The sequence below is a fragment of the Cryptomeria japonica genome, chromosome 11 (genome assembly GCF_030272615.1).
Source record: "Cryptomeria japonica chromosome 11, Sugi_1.0, whole genome shotgun sequence".
Lineage (NCBI taxonomy): Eukaryota > Viridiplantae > Streptophyta > Pinopsida > Cupressales > Cupressaceae > Cryptomeria > Cryptomeria japonica.
The window spans coordinates 67,124,042-67,144,734 of NC_081415.1; the positions used below are offsets into that span (position 1 = coordinate 67,124,042).

The 20,693-nt window shown below is 35.3% G+C and overlaps 1 protein-coding gene across 3 annotated transcripts in view; it reads right to left on the bottom strand.

Moving 5' to 3' along the window:
• Nucleotides 1–554: 554 nt before the first annotated feature.
• Nucleotides 555–20,693, bottom strand: part of LOC131046638 (3'-5' exonuclease) — a 58,324-nt gene continuing 38,185 nt past the window's right edge. For all 3 annotated transcript variants that reach the window (XM_057980416.2, XM_057980415.2, XM_057980414.2), the window contains 2 exons: nt 9,905–10,015; nt 555–873 (listed from right to left, as the gene is read on the bottom strand). In XM_057980416.2, the coding sequence (XP_057836399.2) occupies nt 814–873; nt 9,905–10,015 (171 nt within the window). In that variant the 3' untranslated portion in view covers nt 555–813. The remainder of the gene's footprint in view (nt 874–9,904; nt 10,016–20,693) is intronic.

The following is a 20,693-nucleotide window of genomic DNA, read 5'->3' on the forward strand; positions in this document are numbered from 1 at the left end:
GATTCCAAATCAGATTAAGACCTCTCTTCCTTCAATCCCATTCCCACATTAAGGCCTCTCTTCCTTCTTTGAAAGATAGTCCAACACACAAGACACACCATTATCTAGTTCCTCTGTACATGAAGAAAGAGGGAATCCTCCACCGATGCCTAAACCAAAAACACCTCGTCACATTATTTTTTTATTTTTTTTTTCGATAAAAAGGCTTTAGCCGTATTTTATTGATAGAAAATATTACAATCTCCGCTCAATGCGGACGCCGGTAGGAAAGAGCGGACCTCGCCACATAATTGTATTACATATAAGAAAAAGCAATTACGGTCTCTTTGCAAAGAGACCCATAGTTTAACTTAGCCTCCTTGCCAAAAAAATATAGACCACAAGTCCCGAGCTCTAATAGCAATATATCTTCTTGTTCCTTGAATTCAAAGCGACTACACCAGTATACCTTTGCAGATCCGACTTCATTTTATTATTTCTCAGAAAAGCGACAATGTTGCCCCAAAGAGAATTATTGAAATTAAAACTTCAATGATAGAGATGCGCATGTGTACTAGCATTGAAACTTTTCTTAAATATTAAAAGAGCAAGGACTGACATAAAGAGTATCTCGACAGCAAGGTTGGTGGAAAACAATTCCTGAAGTCGACCCCAATTTTCAAGAGGCATGAAAAAAATCCCCGAGAAGAATATGATATTGAGAGTAAATAAGGAAATACACTCTACAAAAACATCCGCGCCTCCCCATTTAAATGTCATTGAATACAAGGAGCGTTAAAAATTGATATAGCTCAACGTGCCATGCTTACAACTCTAATGATTTTCTTCTTCCTTGGAATTCGCCATTATGACATCTGGTAAAGATTTCAGTACCTGTCAATATTCAGAGTGACCAATAATAAGTGGAATATAAAAATGATACTAAAAATACACATGCACTCATATTTGGAAGAAACACAAATAAAAAGGAATATAAATAAAAAGGAACATAGGGATATGCCATTAACGTTACATTTATGAGAGGACATGGTTGTGGTCGTGTAGAGATTAAGTACACTAGTAGGAAATAGAAAAAACACTCAGACAGAAGAGGATACACACAAGGAGATACAAAATAGATAGCAACCACTAGTAATCCAAAGCGCACGTCAAAGCATACAAAGCACAACTGGAATCGTGCACAAATCAAGCACAAGCACAAGCATGTAGAAGATTCCTCATATGAGAACAGCTGTGAAAATGCCTACAAAAATTAGTCATGCTGGCTACTTCAGCATATGCACAAGCATACAAAAGCATGTAGAAGATTCCTCATATGAGAACAGCTGTGAAAATGCCTACAAAAATTAGTTATGCTGGCTACTTCAGCATATGTGCATATGAGCGCCAACAAATAACAAGGGAACTGTGCTACACTTAACTGCCATGCTGTCGGCGTGCAACAACGGGTGATGCCTCTAAAGCTGTTTTATTAAGTATCATAAGAGGAATAGAAGCGCAGTGGAAGAAGCACCCATACAGCAAGCCATTGAAAAAGAAAAAGCAGTGTTCAGGGGTATGAATATATAATTTCTATGAAGATATACTTTTTGTTTTTCGAAAGCATTAAGGAAAGGCAAGCTAATGTATTTTCTTCTGAAGAAAATTTTAAGCAAGATGATGCTATTGTGGTTGAGGTATACTTCATTTTCATTTTGTGGATGTGAGCGCGTACTCCAAGAAAATTTAACCATGCAATTTAGGGAAGAGAGTTCTTTTACATCAATCACAACTACAAGTTATAGATGGGCGATTTTCTCGCCTGCCTTGTGGTAGTCTACAATTATTCATTTGCTCTGATTCAAAAAAACTCCATAATTTTACAATAACATTCACGGATGACATATTGAATGCAAATTTAAAATTTCAATTATTTGTTATCGCCTATATCCACATTAAGATTCTTCATAATTATACTTCTTATTTAATACCTTGAGATTTCAACATACAAGCAGTTGTATCCTCCATAATGAATTGAATAATTTCAATCTAGTTGAGACCAACATTACTGAAATGAATGACTTGGACGCTAGTTCCCGTCATTGTCAATGACGAATAAGTTGATAACCGATGAACAAGCTGAAATAGGTTAATCATACCTTTGATTAATGTTTTATTCACTCTGATGGTCCAATAACTCCATACGGTAGGCATAACCAACCTTGTGATTCCAGCAATGTAGAGCAATGGTTATTTACAATTTCTTAATTTGAAAGTGTTGTTTTTTCTACATGATATCATGAAATAGACATGATTAGCATATTTCTGTTATCATACACATCAGATTTTGAAAGTGCATTCTTGTTCCTAATACTGATGACATGCAGGTTTGACAGCAATTCCATAATGGTCATTAACAACATCTCAAGTTGAAAGTTTCAATATTTCTTCAAATTGCCATCCAATAGACTTGACTTGCATATATTTCATACATGCTAATTTTGCTCTCTGATTCTGCTGAGTATTTAATGGTTCTGTCCCATCCCCTTCACTCCTTGTTTGGTTTCTCTCCTTTGGGGTACTTTCAATTGCTTTGTTGCTCCTCAAGATTGCATTCTTACAGGCGTGGCATTTCATCCCATGATAATGCTTGATCACAGATTGGTTGGTTGACACATAAATACAGACCCGTGTCGCCTGACACCTATAAGCTATTCCCTGGGAAATTTCCTAGTATAGAATACCTGTAAATCATCCCCTAGTGGTTGACACCTACAAAATGTCCATTGATAAATTTTAAGATTTCTCTCCTATGAATAATTATCTGTTGATAGTCTTTGTAGTTCTAATTATGATTTTTTCTCAAGTCTTATTGGACACAACTTCATTGAAGTCCCAAATTACCAATGTCTTTGCGGTAATGAACATTGATATTTGTTAATCATTTTGAGATTGTTTGGTTATAGTCTTCATTTGTACTGTAAGCATATAGGTTTTTTGGTTACACTGGAGTTCCCATGCAGAGCCATCATAGAATAAAGTGTACCCTGAACTTTGTAAATGTATACATATGTCTAAGTATTATTCTACCCTCAATGTTCTAGAAATACACTATCTATATCTTTCCACCTCAGAAGTTGGATGCATTTTGACACAGCTACAAAAAATTGAATGGCTCTTCCTAACACTATTATTCAATAAAGGGTTGATTTATGATAAGAATAATGATACCCATTGAAAGCCTGACAAGAAACAAACTAATAATCTGCCTATCGTGGGATATAACATATACTGTGAAGCGAGAGCTTGTTATTTTTATTTTGCAAAATGCATTTTATATATACAAGGTGACTGCAAAATGGCCGCCATTTTTTCCAAGGCAAAACCAAGATTTCATACTAGAATTCAATTCGTAAGATACATTCAATGAGCCTTTTTCAACAGAGAACAAAAAGCAAGAAAAACATTCCTGTTTTCTCAAAAAACAGAAACTAGTGGGCAGCAGTTTTCTTTTCATGCATAGATAAACAAAATAACCAGCATTTGTAATATTGTATTGTATATATGTGCACAAAGATCATAGTTTGAAAAAGATCTAACAGGACGAGTGAGGGTGATTGCCCTCTTGCAGTGTGTTGAGTTTCATGCAGCAGAGGTGGAGGTATCAGGTTTGCATAAGACTTTTGTCCTTAACCAAATAACACTTGCATCTGTTGAGTTTTCCACTTGAGTGCCACATACTTTACAGCAGGAGTGAAATCGGAGTGTTTCCAGACAATTGTAGCAATTTTTCTCTTTGCAGATTCAAGAAATATTATCCCATTAATGGTATCAAGAAATTTCTCATGCTGCTCCACTACACCGCTTAACTTTTCCATCCAGTCATTCTTTTTTTCTATATTTTTGGAATGTTTTAAGCCATAAGGCGCAACAGAGGACTTCATCCTATGTCCTCCAGCAGTTTATGTACTGCTTTCAGCTCTTTTATGGAGCTTAAAAAAGAGCAGAGAAGGGGAGAGAATTCAGGTAGAATGGATGAGCTTCACTTAGGGGTGAAATTGTTGGGCTAACGTCCACGCCCTGGGAACACCATGGGAGTTTATTATGTTCAGGTTGCACTGGAGGAAGAGATCATGGGCCGATGAAAAAGGCTAAAGTAGGGCTGTTTTAGCATGTTCTATTGCACACGGCTAACTACAAACCTGGTTAAGGTGGGATGAGGGGGGGAAAAATTAAGCAAAATCAGCACTTGTTACAATGTGTGCAGATAAGGGAGGGCTCAAGGGAGTGTGGACACAAGGGGAACTATGCTTAGAATTGATAGCTAAAGTGCCTTTCATAATCTCAGTGAGATTCAATCCTTGAGGCTAAGGATTTCCTTGAATTTGCTGCAGAATTAGGTGTCCTTCGTGCTCACCATTCAGAGAAACCTTCATGGTAGATGTTTTGGTTCTGGGTTGGCTTGCATATTTTCTCATTTTTCTCCTTTAGATACAGACTTTGGAACCAATTTTGGTTGTGGAATGACGAGGTTCGCTGCATCTATATATAAACCTCTATAATAACCACTGTCGTTTACTACTAAATTTACTTGTTTTTAAACCAATTTCATTACATCTCAAGTACCATCTTAATCGACTAAGCAACTTCTTTCCAATTAAGAAGTGGGAGCAACTCTATGTCACAACCTCACATTTTTGCACTAAATAGATTAACCTCTCCATATCATGACAAAACCCAGACCCAGACCTATTCCCAAACGGATCATTTGAAATGGCCCTGCTTATGTATCCCTTTCCAAGAATCAGAGGCTATGTAGTTCACACAACAAACATAGAAAGACTTCATCCACACATATGGGATTAGATCTCCAGCCTCTCTTTTAAATCACAACCATTAATTGAGCTTATACCTACAAAATTAACCCATGTACCAAAGTATAATAACAAATACATCCCAAATAGATGTTAAAACAATGTCTAAACACAAAACCACAGACTGACCAATTAGCATTATGAAGAGGATGCTACCCTATTGCATGCATCTTCCCATTATTTGGTTCACTTATACATAAGTTCTTTATAATAAGATGACAACAAGAAAAAGGAAAACTAATGTATCCCATACTACATGGATTCATCCTTATCCTATTTCATAACCAGCTATGATGACAAGATAAGCACCCCATACTACTTGTCATGACCACCGACAAAAAGCATGAGTAGCAACACACAGCATGTGGCCATTAAATAATAATTCCATAGCTATCCAAACCTATTGAGTGAGTAGATCCTTACATCTATCATATGCATGCTACTAACAAAAGTTGGTCCACCCTAGTCTGGGGCAGCTACCAGTACCCATCACTTACTACTGGCAAAAGCCAAAAAAACCCTAGGATATAGTAGTTAGCTCCAAGCATCTATCACATGCACAATATTGGTGAAAGTTGGCTAACCTTATGATACAACCAAATGTTTTTCTAGACAAAACATGCTCTCTAACTTCTATCACACCAAGAAGCTTATCTGTGAGTAGACCATCGATTTATGATTTCAATGATCACCTCAAGATGAGCAAGATGAGCTATCCTTTAAGGAACAATTGTCCTTGACCTGTGCCCTCACAATCTCCCTATCTTAACCCCAGTTGTGATGCCAAAGAAATCGGCACCTATATCGACCTTGGTTCAACATTCTAACATTTAGTACGTGTTGAATTTTTAGCCCACATAGGAACTTCCACACAAGTTCAATGTGAACATGTTGGAAGTGATTTGAGTTATTCTATTTTGCATTTCAACTTGAGAAAAAAGTGAAAGTCTTTTATTGAGCTAATTAAGTCTAATACAGTATAGATATACATTAATGATTTAGACTTATCTTGAAACCATCTCTTACAAGAAACAAAGAGCTTTTTGAAAATTAGATTTTTGCTAAATATTATAAAGATAAGTGGAAGATAGAAGAAGAATATACAGTGATAAATTATCATGCAGCTGTGGTGAACAGTTTGTAGAGATTTTGTAAGTTTTCCAAAGGAACGAAAAGTTGGTTTGAAGGTGTAATTATCTACGTATTTGTTTTACGCTTTCATAATTGAAATTTCAACTGCTATGAAATTGATGCAGTGTTGAAATATAATTTTCAGTTATAGAACAACAAGACTTCAATTACCTTGTTTGAAACATTTTATGGTATCAGAGCAAGGAGCAAGAAGAATTTGCAGACTGATGCCAAATTTTTTAAGGAAAAACATATGATATTTTTGAGCAAAATCGCATTGTTTTTTTCTGCTAGAAATCGCATCATTTTTTAAGAAAAAAAATCATGGGTTATCTACAAGGAAAGATTGCAACTAGGGATTTGATGTAAATCACACGCCATTATTTATTTGATAATCTTGATACCATGGAAGGTGAGAAACCAAATAGATTTTTTATCAAAAATCACAGCTAATTATCCAAAAAAATTGCAACAGTTGTATATCTATAAAAAAACAATTTTTTCTCCTAAAATCACACCAAAAAACAAATCAAAAATACAGATTTTTTTGCAGCTCACAGCTAGGGATTTCAAACTAGCGATGGAAAACAATTATTTTTATTTTTTTTGCAGTCCACAACAGCTAAGGTTTAGCACATTTTCAAGGCACATAAACCCAATTGGCTAGGGTTCACAAATCGATGGCTAGGGAAAATTTTACAATTATTTATTTTAAATCTTTTGAGCAGTTTATTTTCTAGATCTGGAGTTTAATGACAGAAAAAAAATAATGGCAACAACTTGCCTCAAATTTGAGGATAAATTGGAAGGTGCATTAACTTTCCTCCCTTGAAAAGTCAGGGTGACTATTGTTGTAAGAGAATGATCTTTGGGATATCATAAAATATGAAGTGCAACCACCCATAAATTCGCAGCAGTTGGCAACTCATAAAACAACCAAGAAGATTTTTTATCATGGATGGGGTAAGGGATCAATTAATTCCTCATTTCTCTGAAAAGAAAACAACCAATGAGACTTTTGATGCTCTGATCAATCTTTACCAAAGTGAGAATATAAACAAGAAAATCATATTGTGAAACAAAGTCAAATCCATAGAGATGACTAAATCAAATTCAATTACCAATTACCTGATGAAGGTTACACAACTTTGTGACCAACTTGCAGCAATTGGGAAGAAGGTTGAAAACACATAGCTAGCGAACTTAGTGTTGAATGCTTTTTCATCTTCATGGCAAGCATTTGTACAAGGTATTTGTGCCCAAGAGAACCTTCCTTCTTTAGAAAGACAATAAATTAGCCCTCTTTGGAAAAACGAAGAAAAGTAAAGGAAAATGGTCCAGTAAGGGTGAAAGAAAAGATGAGGATTCATCCTCACAGCCAAGAAAGAATTAGAGTAAAATAATGTGCTTCGTTTGTCATAAATCCGTTCATTATGCATTGAAGTGTCTAGACAAGAAGGAGGACAAAGGGAAGCAATAGTAGAAGCAGAAGCCTTTGTGCCCAAGAGAATCTTTCTTCTTCTAAAGACTATGGGATAACTCTATCCAAGAGGTAACTCAAATGGACTCAAAAATAGGTAAGGGTGGTAAAAATAATTTAGCCCTCTTTGAACAAATGAAGAAAAGTAAGGAAATGGGCCTGGTGGGGGTAAAAGAAAAGATGAGGATTCATCCTCACAGCCAAGGAAGGACTTGACTAAAATCATATGCTTCATTTGTCATAAATTCAATCATTATCTGTCAAAGTGTCTAGACAAGAAGAAGGTCAAAGGGCAGCAATGGTAGAAGTGGCAGCCTCTATAGAAATCCCAATGATCAGGTTTGCTGCCAAATTTGAGAAAGATTTCTCAATGGTATCTTATCTTTCTACCAGCACAATTCCAAGCATCTAGACATATGACATCAGCCCAACAGTGTTTTACCAATTTAAAAGAACATAACTCTAGAGTTCAATTGAGCTTGGTGATGATGCCAAGTATCAAATAGCAGGCTTTCGTACAATTCCCTTTCAACATAAACAAGTAACTCTTTACATTATGATAATGTTTTGTAATAAATCTCAATAATCAGCACAAATGTAGTGTAACAGCATTGTAGCATTAGTTGATAAGGTTAACAACGATGCAAGGGTAAATAAATCACTTTCCACCAACAAATCTTCTAAATGACTGATCAACAATTGGAAGCGCTGCAAACGTTTTAGCCCAAATCCAATGATGGAAACCAAAAAAGTTTTTGTTTTCCTAATCTCGGCACACCAATTGTTTTCATCCTCAGAAGAGAAATGCAATGCTTTGAGAAAATGACTTTCTTTTATAGCTGTATTTTACAGCCCCAATTTGAATTTACTTTTCCCTCGAAGAGTTTAAGAACTATTTTCTAATTAAATATTATATAGGACATATAGAGTCTCATTTAGACGGCCACTAATATAATAATAATATTTAAGTTATCCTTTTGAAATGAATTGACTAGGCCTAACTTGAACTATTAGTATTAGATTATTTCCTTTATTTAATCCCTTAGCCTATGAGAAATAAAGAATAGCCTATGAGTCCTATTTAATTCTTTTAATTCTGAAAAAGGGACATGACAATAGAGTTTTTTGAGCAACAATAATGATATCTATGATCTACTTTCTTGGCAGAAATGAACATTGCTCCTCAAAGACTAGCTTGATTATAATTATGAAGTGTTCTGCAATTGCTAGAGATACTATCTTGTCAAACATATCGCATAAGCAATTTGGTCTATGTATTTTGATCTTGTGAATTTGAGCAGCCTTGGGGATAACAACTAGAATAGTACTATTAATTTGTTTGTACAATAGTTTATTTTTGCTTGATTCTTCTACCACAATGGATAAGTCACACTTAGTTATGTTCTATGATTGTTGGTAAAACAAAGCAGTAAAACCATCTAATTCTGTGGACTTTTCCAAAAAAAACAGTTTTTTCAAATCTTCCCTTGTGACAGGCTGTATGAAATCTGCATTTCAGTTTTTAAGACTCGTTTGAGGATGTGCTGAAAAAGTGTTTGTAAACTGAATGAGGAGGCTCAAAAAGATTTTGATGGACAGATTATGTGGCATATTTCTAGATGTCCGCTTGAAAGGTGATATAATCCCAAGATGAATTTTGCAATCTTTGGATTTTTTTTTAGTACTTTTTGTTTTGAGTGGTAGAATGAAAGAATTTGGTGTTGGAGACTCCAAGTTTGATCCTTTGTTCTCTTGCCCTTCGATGCTAAAGCTTGTTTCTTTCTATTCATATAGACTTGTCAATTCGATCAGAACAGCAATTTTGGTCATCTATGTTCAATCAACATTTTGATATATCTTAACATTTTTTCATTCAATTCATCTCACATCTTAGTTTTCCCACGGCAAGGTACCCGGGATTCTCATTACTACTAATCTTAGAAATGCTGTAAAGTACGAACGTTTCAGAATTTTGTCATACCAAGAAATCAATTTATTTTTGTGATTTCTCATAAAGACACCAAAAACTGTTCTAACCAAAGCCCAATTGTAGTCTTCTTTGCATTAGTGTTCTCCTAATTAGATAGATAGATAGATCGATCTTTTAACGTCCATGAGGCTACTTATCTTTAAAATACCATACAATATGGATACTTCAGGTTTTGCCATACCAAGAAATCAATTTATTTTTCTGATATCTCACTAAAAACTGTTCAAACCAAAGCCCAGGTGTAGCCTTCTTGGTACTAGGGATTTTCATTGCTACTACTTATCTTAGAAATAACATACAATATGGACATTTCAGGTCTTGGCATACCATCAAGTCAATTTATTTTTGTGATATCTCATAAAGACAGCAAAAACTGTTGATGTATTCTTAACTAATGATGAAGATGAATGCAGATAAACAAATTATATTAGACAACAAATAGTCACTTACCTCATAAAGGTACCAAGAAGCATAAGCATCTGTAGCTGCATATTGTAGTTGTGGTACAGATAGATTCTCCACTTCCCAATTTCCACACCTAATGTTCATTGGTTTGTCCACCTATATTGGAAGGCACAACGTTATCATATTTAACAATTGCAATCTATCAAATTGACAAGAAATAAATTCAGAAAAATGACATCGATTGCTAATTTCTTAGTCCAACAGTATCAAACATCAATCACCAACGTCTATACTATCAAATGGTATATGATATTATTAAAGTAATTATTATACTATTAATGGGCATTAGGTAATGTTTGGTTAGTTTTAGTTTGTTTCTATTTTAGTCGTTTGTTCATGATTGTTTCTTTTAGAAACATCGTCCTGTAATTGCCTATATGTATTCTTCCAACTTCATTAATTTAATCATGTGATTACCATTTCATGGTATTAGAGATCAATTATATTTTTTGGCAAACTTTTTAGACCCAAAATTTGTGGCTTTTCCTAAAAGGATTTTCTGATATTTTTTTAGAAGTTGTTTTTCAATTTTTTTTAGAACAAAAAATCGTGGGATTTTTATAGAAAAATTATCAAAAGTTTTTCATGCCTGTTTTCTGGTTCGAAATCACGGATTTCAATGGTTCTGATCACATGGGTTTTTTGTGCATTTTCCTTTCTACAACGAATCGTGGGCTCTCTACAGATGTTCACGCCAGCTTGTGTTTTTTCAACGAGATTTGAAGGGTTTTTCGCAGTGTTTTCTCCATGACACAATTTTCTAGTTTTTTTTTATCTCGCGCATCTGATTGTGAATTTTCATGACAAATTTCTCAGTTTTCTGCATGACGGAAGGGTTTCTTTCTGTCCATGAAAGGTCGCAATGGGAGTTACTTAGCGATCAATGGTTTCTTCTACTCTGCACCTCACAACGGATCGATCACGTTTTTTTTATTTCCTCGACTGGGTGTGTTTCATGCACGAGGGTTGCACGGGTCTGCTCTTGACAGGTCAATCTACCCAATTTTCATTCAGAAAGTGTCATGTTTTTGGTTGCACCTGTTTTCTATTCTAAGACACAACTACTGTTTTGTGCTTTGTTAACCTGTTGTGACCTAGGTTTTCTAATCTTGGGTATCAAATTAGTGATGTGACTCATGGGTCTAAGCTATGACCAAGGTGTTTTCTGCTAGGGTTTCTAACACCCTATGCAAAGTTTTTTGACTGATTTTTTAAAAATAAAATCATGGTTGGTTTTTTTGTCGCCTCAAGATCTATAACTCAAAATTTGTGCCAATTTTTTTTACTGCTTTTTAATCAGAATAATCAGCTTTATTTTCAAAAATATGTGCACCAATTTGTTTTACATCATTTTTTGTGTATATAAAAGCAAGAGGGATGGCGTCATTGATCAACATTATGTTGGAACATAATCAGTGCTTCAATAGCAAGAATTACAACACGTGGAAAAAACAAATACTCACAATCTTTGAATATCGGCGTCTAGACCAAGTTGTTCTAGGTACAACTCATCCCACGATGGCGGGAAAAGACCGAGACAAGTTCGATGCGCACAATCAAGAAGCAATGATGCTCATCAAGTTGTCAATCACTAACGGCATGCTTCCACAAGTGTCGTCTGGCAAGACTGTTGCTTAGATTTGGATGCATTTGAAGGATCACCATGAAACGTCAGACAAGAGCTGAGCATTCTTTCTGAAGGATATGTTGTTTTCAATCATGATGGACGATGAGATGTCTCTGCAAGAGCATCTTACGAAGATTAGGATATTCGTAATCAATTGGAGGCTATTGATCGCAAGATGGAGGAAGAAGATATGGTGGTAATCACACTCAAAAGTTCACAATCCTACAAACATTTCATTGAAATGCTCAACATTACAATCACGAATGTTGACCTGAATTTTCTTGACTTGTGCAACAAGCTCCTGCAACAAGACAGATGGAAACAACAATTTGGTAGCAGCAGCAACTCACCCACTGCAGAACAAGCGTTTACTGCCAAAGCCAAGGATATAGGAAAAGGCAAAGGCAAGTCCTTTCAGCCAAAAGGACAAAGCAAACCTGAGAACAACTCCGAGAAGGTTATCACATGTCACTATTGTGGTAAGATTGGCCGCATGAAGAAATAGTGCAGAAAGCAGTTGGCTGATGAGAAATCTAACCAAGGAGTGTCTCAACAAAAGGCCCATGTTGCAAAGCACATTGAGCAAGAATCTGCTTTTTACGCGTTTATGGCCAAAAGACCAACAAAGCAGGTTAAATCGTCTGCCTGGTATATTGATTATGGAGCTTCTCGACATTTCATGCATAGGAGAGATTGATTCATGGAGTACGCAGCTTGCTTCGATTCAGTGATCTTCAGAGGTGAACAATATACGATTGTTGGCAAGGGCAATGTTCAGATTACATCTGGTGGGAGAAATCTCATATTTCTCAACGTATACTATGTTCCGAGCATGGAGCTAAACTTGCTTTTTGTTAGTCAGATGATGTGACACTGTCCGAAGTTGGATGTCATCTTCAATGCACACAAGTGCCACATTGTAGGTAAGGAGTCCAAAAAGACAATTGTTGTTGGCCTCAAAGATCATGGATTATACAAGCTAGTTGATACCGGTGTGTCTCAAGAGATTGCAATGGCTGCAAAGAGCTCTTCCATCAGCATTCTTTGGCATTAGCTGAAGAGCACACAAGAAATACTAAGGGGAGGGGTGAGTAAAAAACCACGGCACAAAAGCTTTCATTAATGAAATGGGCACCAACTCATGCCAGCTAAGGCACCAACCTTGTTTGAGCACCAACTCAAGTATACTAAGACCAAAAATTACATTCATCCTTCTGAAAACAGATTTAAACCTATGTTACCCGGGGGCACCTCCCCGATATGTGAGGACAGGGGACTCCTACAAGACGTCCCCGTAAATTCTGCATATTGACAGTGAATTTTGACAGTGAATTCTATATGCAATTTGACTTTGACTCTCAATTTAACACAAATTTGGCATAAGAACTCTGCTAGTTCTTATATGTTAAGGTTCTATAATGTACATGTGCATGCTTTGTCCATGTTTTCATATGAATATTTAGAATTTCCCTATATATTTTAATTTTTCCTATTTTTATATAGCTCTCCTCTTTGCCGTCCCATAGCTGTCCCCAAAATTGACAAAAAAAATCACCTTCCCGTAAACGCGTACCCCCGTCCCCTGCCATCCCCATCCCGGAAACTCAAGGGTAACATAGATTTAAACTCCATGTTGGTGTAAATAATTATTCATCATGGATATTATTACACTTTACTTAAGTTTACTTAGGAAATGCATTTCATAGTAATTTGGGTATGAGACACTTGGGTGTTTGTGCCACATTGGGATAGTGTGTGTAGGAGAATTTCCACCTTTAAAGGTGTTGATCTTGTTACTACTCTATCATATCCACTTATTGTGGAGTGATAATTCCACCTTCGATGGGTGATCCACCTCCTGTGGAATATTTTATTGTTTCTCCTACCTACCCACACCTATTTCCTACCTACCCTTGTTTCTTATTGAGCCACATGTCATGTTTATGTGCTCACATATCTCTAGCCTTGCCTATATAAGCAGGCTCATCTACATTGTTTGTACGGGCATTCATTGAACATCTTGTAATAATCCAGTTGATCATTTGCATATTGATGAGAATACAGTTGGTTTTTGTCATTCTTTTGTCTCTTTTTATATTTTTCATTGTGCCCTTGATCTTGGCAAAATCTCACACTCCAGATAAGTTCGACTTCATATAAATGCTAGACTTAAAAAACTTTCAAATAGCATTGAAGTGTCAAATGATGGACTGAAACAGGTCTGTAATAGAACGCTGGTTATACAGCAGCAGCAAATACATAAACCAAGACCTCCAAATACTTTCTCAGAATTAAGTTTTTTAATCAAAGCAGCTTGAAATTAAAAGTGGTTGTGCAAGCTTTGTAATGAAGCAATTTGAGACTAAGAGAGGTTGTGCAAGTTGTTAAAAGTTTTTTAGAACAGCCTGTATCTCCTTTTAGCCCCTGATATATATATATATCCTCATTTACATTCCTGTCGCCCAAAAAGAGACTCACCCAACAAGCAAATTAGACTAGACCATACGTCTTTATATCAAAAAATTCAACCTTCAGCATTCCTTCAATAAAAGTAATGCATCTTTTCTTTTTCTCGTTCAAACCATTTTGATCATCATATTTTTATACACACTTTAACAGCCCCCCAAAAACTATATCGTATTTGTCACACTCATTCCGTTGCAAAACACCTGATGTAATCTTCTTGAAAAAGAAACGGCTAACACAACTTCAGATTGTTCCATACGTTTAAAAAAACAACGCCTCACCTCATTTGTGCAATATTCATCCTAGAATACTTATCATCGTGTCAAAGCAAGCTACAGCCATACTAACTTGCACAAACCAAAGAACATATAAAACAAAAGGAATATTCTGAAGCCGTCTCAATGCACCTGTATATCCTGAAACCGTCACAACACCAAGAACCAACACACCTATATATCTTGAAGCCCTCTCAACACAAAGGAATATCACACCAAATAAAAATTCGACTTTGCACCAGAAAGAATTAAAGCTGATACAGAACACGCAGAAGATCTGCCAAATTCTAATTCCATGCGTTAGAAAAATAACACACAATTAAAAAACACGACTTCAATCATCAACAGCTGGCTGAAGAAATTTGAACCTGACAAAAAGAAAATGACACCTTAAAAACGCACAGCTCTGCTTTTTCAGAATTATTAAAAAAAACGACTCATTAATATTGTTGTCAACACCTACACAGAAAACGACTCCAATAAAAGTTAATAGAGATTTTTCTTTTCAGCAAAACCATACGTTTTAATTTCACAAACACCGAGAATGAATATTTTGAATACACGCGATGGTTGCATTTATTAAATTAGCCGCAGTTAAAGAAAATTTCCAGGTGCGTGAATTCTTAAATAGAACTTAGGAGTAAAATAAAGTTTCCACACTTTATTTTATTTGGTAGAACCTCAAATATAATTGATAGCTCCAAACATATGCCACTTTAGAATATAACATGGCACAAAATATGACTTGGCAAGAAATATGATATAGCAGCTGACAAATTGACAAGTAAGATCACAACTAGCTTAAGAAGACGCATACCCTGCTCAACCACACAAATAGGCAGCTCAAGCAGGTAGGCAACCAGCTCAAGCAAGCAACCAACCAGCTCAGCTAAAAATTCAATTCAATCTCTGAATCTCAACAACTGACCTTTGACATCAATGACAAAATGTTCAACATTAGCGGTGTGGGCATCTCAACCTATCATATCTCTCACAATTCGCTCGAGAGAATCTAGTAGAAGGTTTACCTGAGATTCAGCAACAAACACATGGTGTGTGTAGAGCTTGCCAAGTAAGGAAGCAGCATCAAACTCCATTCTTCGATGGACAAGCTTGGAGAGCATCCAATGTATTGTAGCTAGTTCATGTAAGTGTTTGTGGACCAATGAATACTGCATTGATCACTGATGTCAGGTATTTTCTTCTCTTTGTCAATGATTTTAGTAGAAAATGTGAGTGTTTTTTCTCAAAGCAAAATCAGATGTGTTTAATGAACTTTAGAAGTTTAAAGCATTAATTGAAAAAGAGTCATGACATCAAATCATAACTCTTAAGTCAGATAATGGGGGTGAATTTTGTTCCACTGAATTCACAAACTTTTCTGCTAAACATGGTATCAAGCATCAACTCACCGCACACTATACCCCTTAGCAAAATGGTGTTGTTGAGTGGAGGAACTGAACCATAATAGAAATGGCTCGGTGTAAGAAATTTTGGGCTGAGGCAGTGTATACTACCGTATACCTTCTGAATTAGTCTCCCACACAAGCCGTTAAGAAGATGACACCCGAAGAAGCTTGGTCTGGGAGGAAACCAAAAATCAGCCACCTCAGGGTTTTTGGTTCAACTACATATACAATGCCAAGAGAACTAAGCTGGATTCCTTTCCTTCTGAATTAGTCTCCCACACAAGCCGTTAAGAAGATGACACCCGAAGAAGCTTGGTCTGGGAGGAAACCAAAAATCAGCCACCTCAGGGTTTTTGGTTCAACTACATATACAATGCCAAGAGAACTAAGCTGGATTCCAAAAGTCAAAAGGTGATGCTTATTGGCTACTGTAATGTCCCCACTTTGAAATACAATTTAATGATAAAATTGAAATTAAAATATATATATATATACATAAATAAATATATAAAAATAATAATATAAATAAATAAGTAATAATAAAATATAATATTCATTAAAGACAATAAGAATGAAGGATATTGATAAAAGAGAGACAACGATTGGAAAATACTGTGGAGCCATAATTAACAAATACCAAAACATTGATTAACAACCTCTCAGAATTATCAAATACCAGCATCGACCAAGGCAATCAAGTTAACCAATGAATGGAAGTTATCAAGCCTTTTCCTAAGCATACTCCTCCTTTTGAATCGTCCAACATAAGGCAAGAACGTATAGAACTTAATCAAGACGTATTGCCAGCCACATAAACAATGACCTAGCAAAATCCAAAGCAAATAAGGCCACATGTGGATGTTAAGTAGCGACTCATAGTATCAAGTTGAAGGCAAGGACGGTATTACGTTATCGATATATGGGAGTTTGGCGTGCTTGCTTGGTTTGACTCCACCTTAGACCATAATGCCTTTCTTGCTTGCAGGTGTCATTAGACGCACAACAAAGGAGGTGCTTGTATACCAAGAGGATGTGATATCGTGAATCTCACTCCATATGTGAAGCTCTCAATCCTTGTCTGCAATGACCCTAGACCACTCAGTTCCTTGTAATCTCCTTTGTTCCCATACATAGTCCAATTTGTAATATTACTCGGCTCCTCTGATAAGACTCAATGTAGTGAGGTGAGAAAATACCTAGGCATGGGTGACGTCCTACCCGGATGACGCTTCCTAAGCTGTTGTCTTCGACCATAGCAACATTCATTGAATATGCTTGTAGTAATAATATTAGCTTGTTAATGATCAGCTAATAACAAAGTAAATCATAATGAAGAGACGCTAATTAAAGGATACTATGGTAAGATACAACTTCCCACATCATGCCTTATCGAAGGTATTTAACAACAATCTCAAAGATCTTTCAAGGTATCGGATTTTTGGTATTTCTAATTCTTCTTCATATCCGTACGGATTTGCTCTTATCCGAGCACTGCTTTTGGCAGTCCATTGTTACATTTGGGAAAGCTATTAAGATCGCCTTATAGGTTTTTGTTGCCATATCGGGCATAACAGTAAAGATCAGATTGTCTGCACTAAGCGTAATATATCTAAAGAACAATTCACTTAAAGCATATATTTAATTAAGGAAGCAGTGGCATGGATAATAGTCATTATTCTTAAATTGTTATTATTATTATCAACCAAATTACAAGTGTCGACCATTGTATTCTTACATTGTTCATCATACATTATAAGTATTATTGCTTAATTGAGAAGAGAAGTCTTTCGCACTTGATATTAGCAAGGTAATTGTCCCTATCTTATAGGAAATAACTAAGGGGGCATTACAGCTACAATGACAATCATAAGGCCTATCGACTGATTGATGTGGACACTGATCATCTCACATTTAGTAGAGATGTGGTTTTTGATGAAGATAGTGGGCCCCTTCAACTCACTTCTTCCATCCAGCCTCTTGGAGATCAGCCTCTACAGACAAAAGACATAGGTGTTAGGCTTCCATTAGCTTCACTTGAAGGGAAGGAGTCTGATGATTTTGAACCTGAAGTTGTGGAATCTCCTAGGCATGACATTGTTTGTAATGTCCCCTTCTTGGTTTAGGCCTATTGTTAACCATAATTAAGCTATCTCGACATACTTATGACTTAACTAAATTGATTAAGGGACAAAACTATCTTAACATGAATCCAGTTGGTGAAGACATAATCTTTTTCTTGATATTGAATTGATAATTCAATCTGATTTATAATCTCAGATTTATTTATTAATTCAAATAAATATATATATATATATATATATATATATATATATTCAGATAGTTTTATTCTATATGTTTTACTGCACCGAAGTTCTTATAAAATATTATTTGTCCTTTATATAAATAAATAAATCAGATTATATTTACTATAAAATATTAACACTCCCATATCCTAAAACACTAAGCATTAGTCTTTCTAATAGCTGTAATGGCAGACAGATCTGACATGGTCTGCCACTGTATGTGGAATTAGTATGAATGCTTTACTAATTATAATCTACATTAGTATTACCATTAAATATTATTATTAAATCCCGCATAAAGAATATTATCATTAAGCATATCCTTGTGCATACCGCCAAGGACCAGGATGTTACTGTCTGGAGCTTAATAACAGTTCTCATCTGATCTGGACAATTTGCAGGCTATTAATCTCTCCTCCTTGATCGATAATTGATGCTGATTGATACTGATATTTTCTGAAGATATGTTTTGCTAATAACCTATTATATAAATTATAATACTACCACTGCTTAAAACAATTTTAATTATTAATATATTTAGGGCTTGGCAATGGCAGACAAAACTGACACATGTCAGATCTGGTCTGTCACTCATAAAATTATGTATTGCCATAGTAAATATTTCAGTCTAAGTTAATATTATTATTCAAATTTTGTATAAAGACATTATCGGGCTACATATATGAAGCTTACCTATTAAACACATACCCTATGCATACCACCCGAAACAAGGATGTTGCTGTCGGTAAACTTTATGACAGTTCTGGATTAGTCATCTTGTCTCCCTTATTCTTCCCTGGAATCAAAAAGGTTGTAAAAGAATCAGAAAGTAATTGATGATCCTCTTGAGAATTGGATTGATCCTCCATATATATCTTATAAACCCGAAATACTACATCCTTTGGATGTGAAGCGATATACCTCTTCCTTAATCGTCTCTTTTCATAAACAATGGTTAATGCTTTAATCGCTCCTTTTGGAAGTAATTGTTGCCCATACTAATCGCTATTCTCATAGCTATTAACGACTGCCATTTAGGTGTCTTAATTGTTTTAGACCATTTCTTATATTGAATCGATGCTCTCTTGATAAGCATATTTCTTAATATAATTGTTGTTGTTTATAGAGTGGGAACTGTTTTCAATATCATAACGAATCAATTCCTAACTCCTGTGTTACTACTGTTGCGTTACTTTATTCTATTTAGGCTAATCATCACGTTTAGGCAATGATGATTACTATATAGTAGTTGTACATTAGCACTCCAATATCGGAGTAGAAACTAAGTGGTTGATTTCCACTAATGTTCATCAATAATTAGCAATACTCAATGGTCTTGTCTTTTTGAACCATTGATGTAATTGGTCGATTGTAATATTTGTTTGTAATCTATGTAATATAACATTAACTTAAATATTTCAAGGATATATTATTGATAAATGAATATTAATTAAAATAAATAATAATTTCAAATAATCATTCGTTGATAAATATTATATTAATTAATAAATAATGACTATTACTTTTAGGTTTTTTTATATATATAATGATCAGGGAGGGGACATGACAGCTACAATGACTATTATTCTTACATTGTTCATCATACATTATAAGTATTATTGCTTAATTGAGAAGAGAAGTCTTTCGCACTTGATATTAGCAGGGTAATTGTCCCTATCTTATAGGAAATAACTAAGGGGACATTACAGCTACAATGACAATACTCAATGGTCTTGTCTTTTTGAAGCATCGATGAATATTACATGATGGTCGATTGTAATATTTGTTTGTAATCTATGTAATATAATATTAATTTAAATATTTCAAGGATATATTATTGATAAATGAATATTAATTAAAATAAATAATAATTTCAAATAATCATTCGTTGATAAATATTATATTAATTAATAAATAATGACTATTATTTTTAGGTTTTTTTTCTATATATAATGATCAGGGAGGGGACATGACAGCTACAATGACTATTATTCTTACATTGTTCATCATACATTATGAGTATTATTGCTTAATTGAGAAGATAAGTCTTTCGCACTTGATATTAGCAGGGTAATTGTCCCTATCTTATAGGAAATAACTAAGGGGACATTACATCTACAATGACAATCATAAGGCCTATCGACTGATTGATGTGGACACTGATCATCTCACATTTAGTAGAGATGTGGTTTTTGATGAAGATAGTGGGCCCCTTCAACTCACTTCTTCCATCCAGCCTCTTGGAGATCAGCCTCTACAGACAAAAGACATAGGTGTTAGGCTTCCATTAGCTTCACTTGAAGGGAAGGATTCTGATGATTCTGAACCTGAAGTTGTGGAATCTCCTAGGCATGACATTGTTCCACTAGAGTTCCCTCAGGATAACTTGGATCAAGATCCAGACGATTTTCTTCCAGGCAGCCCAAGTCATATCGATACACCTGATTTGGAAATAGATGGTTCTACTCTCCTTCCTAAGTGGTGGGAAAATCTTATCAGTGATGTTTGAGATGATGAGCTTGTTGAGGGCAAATCTTCTAGAGCAAGAGCAAGAAAAAGAACACAGCCAATTTTTCTCTTATGGCGAAGAACATTCAGAGTGCTTATAAACCCCAAACTTATTCAAAGGTAAAAGGAATACTTGAATGGGAAAAGGCTATGGAAGTTGAACATCATAGTCTTCTGGAAAATAAC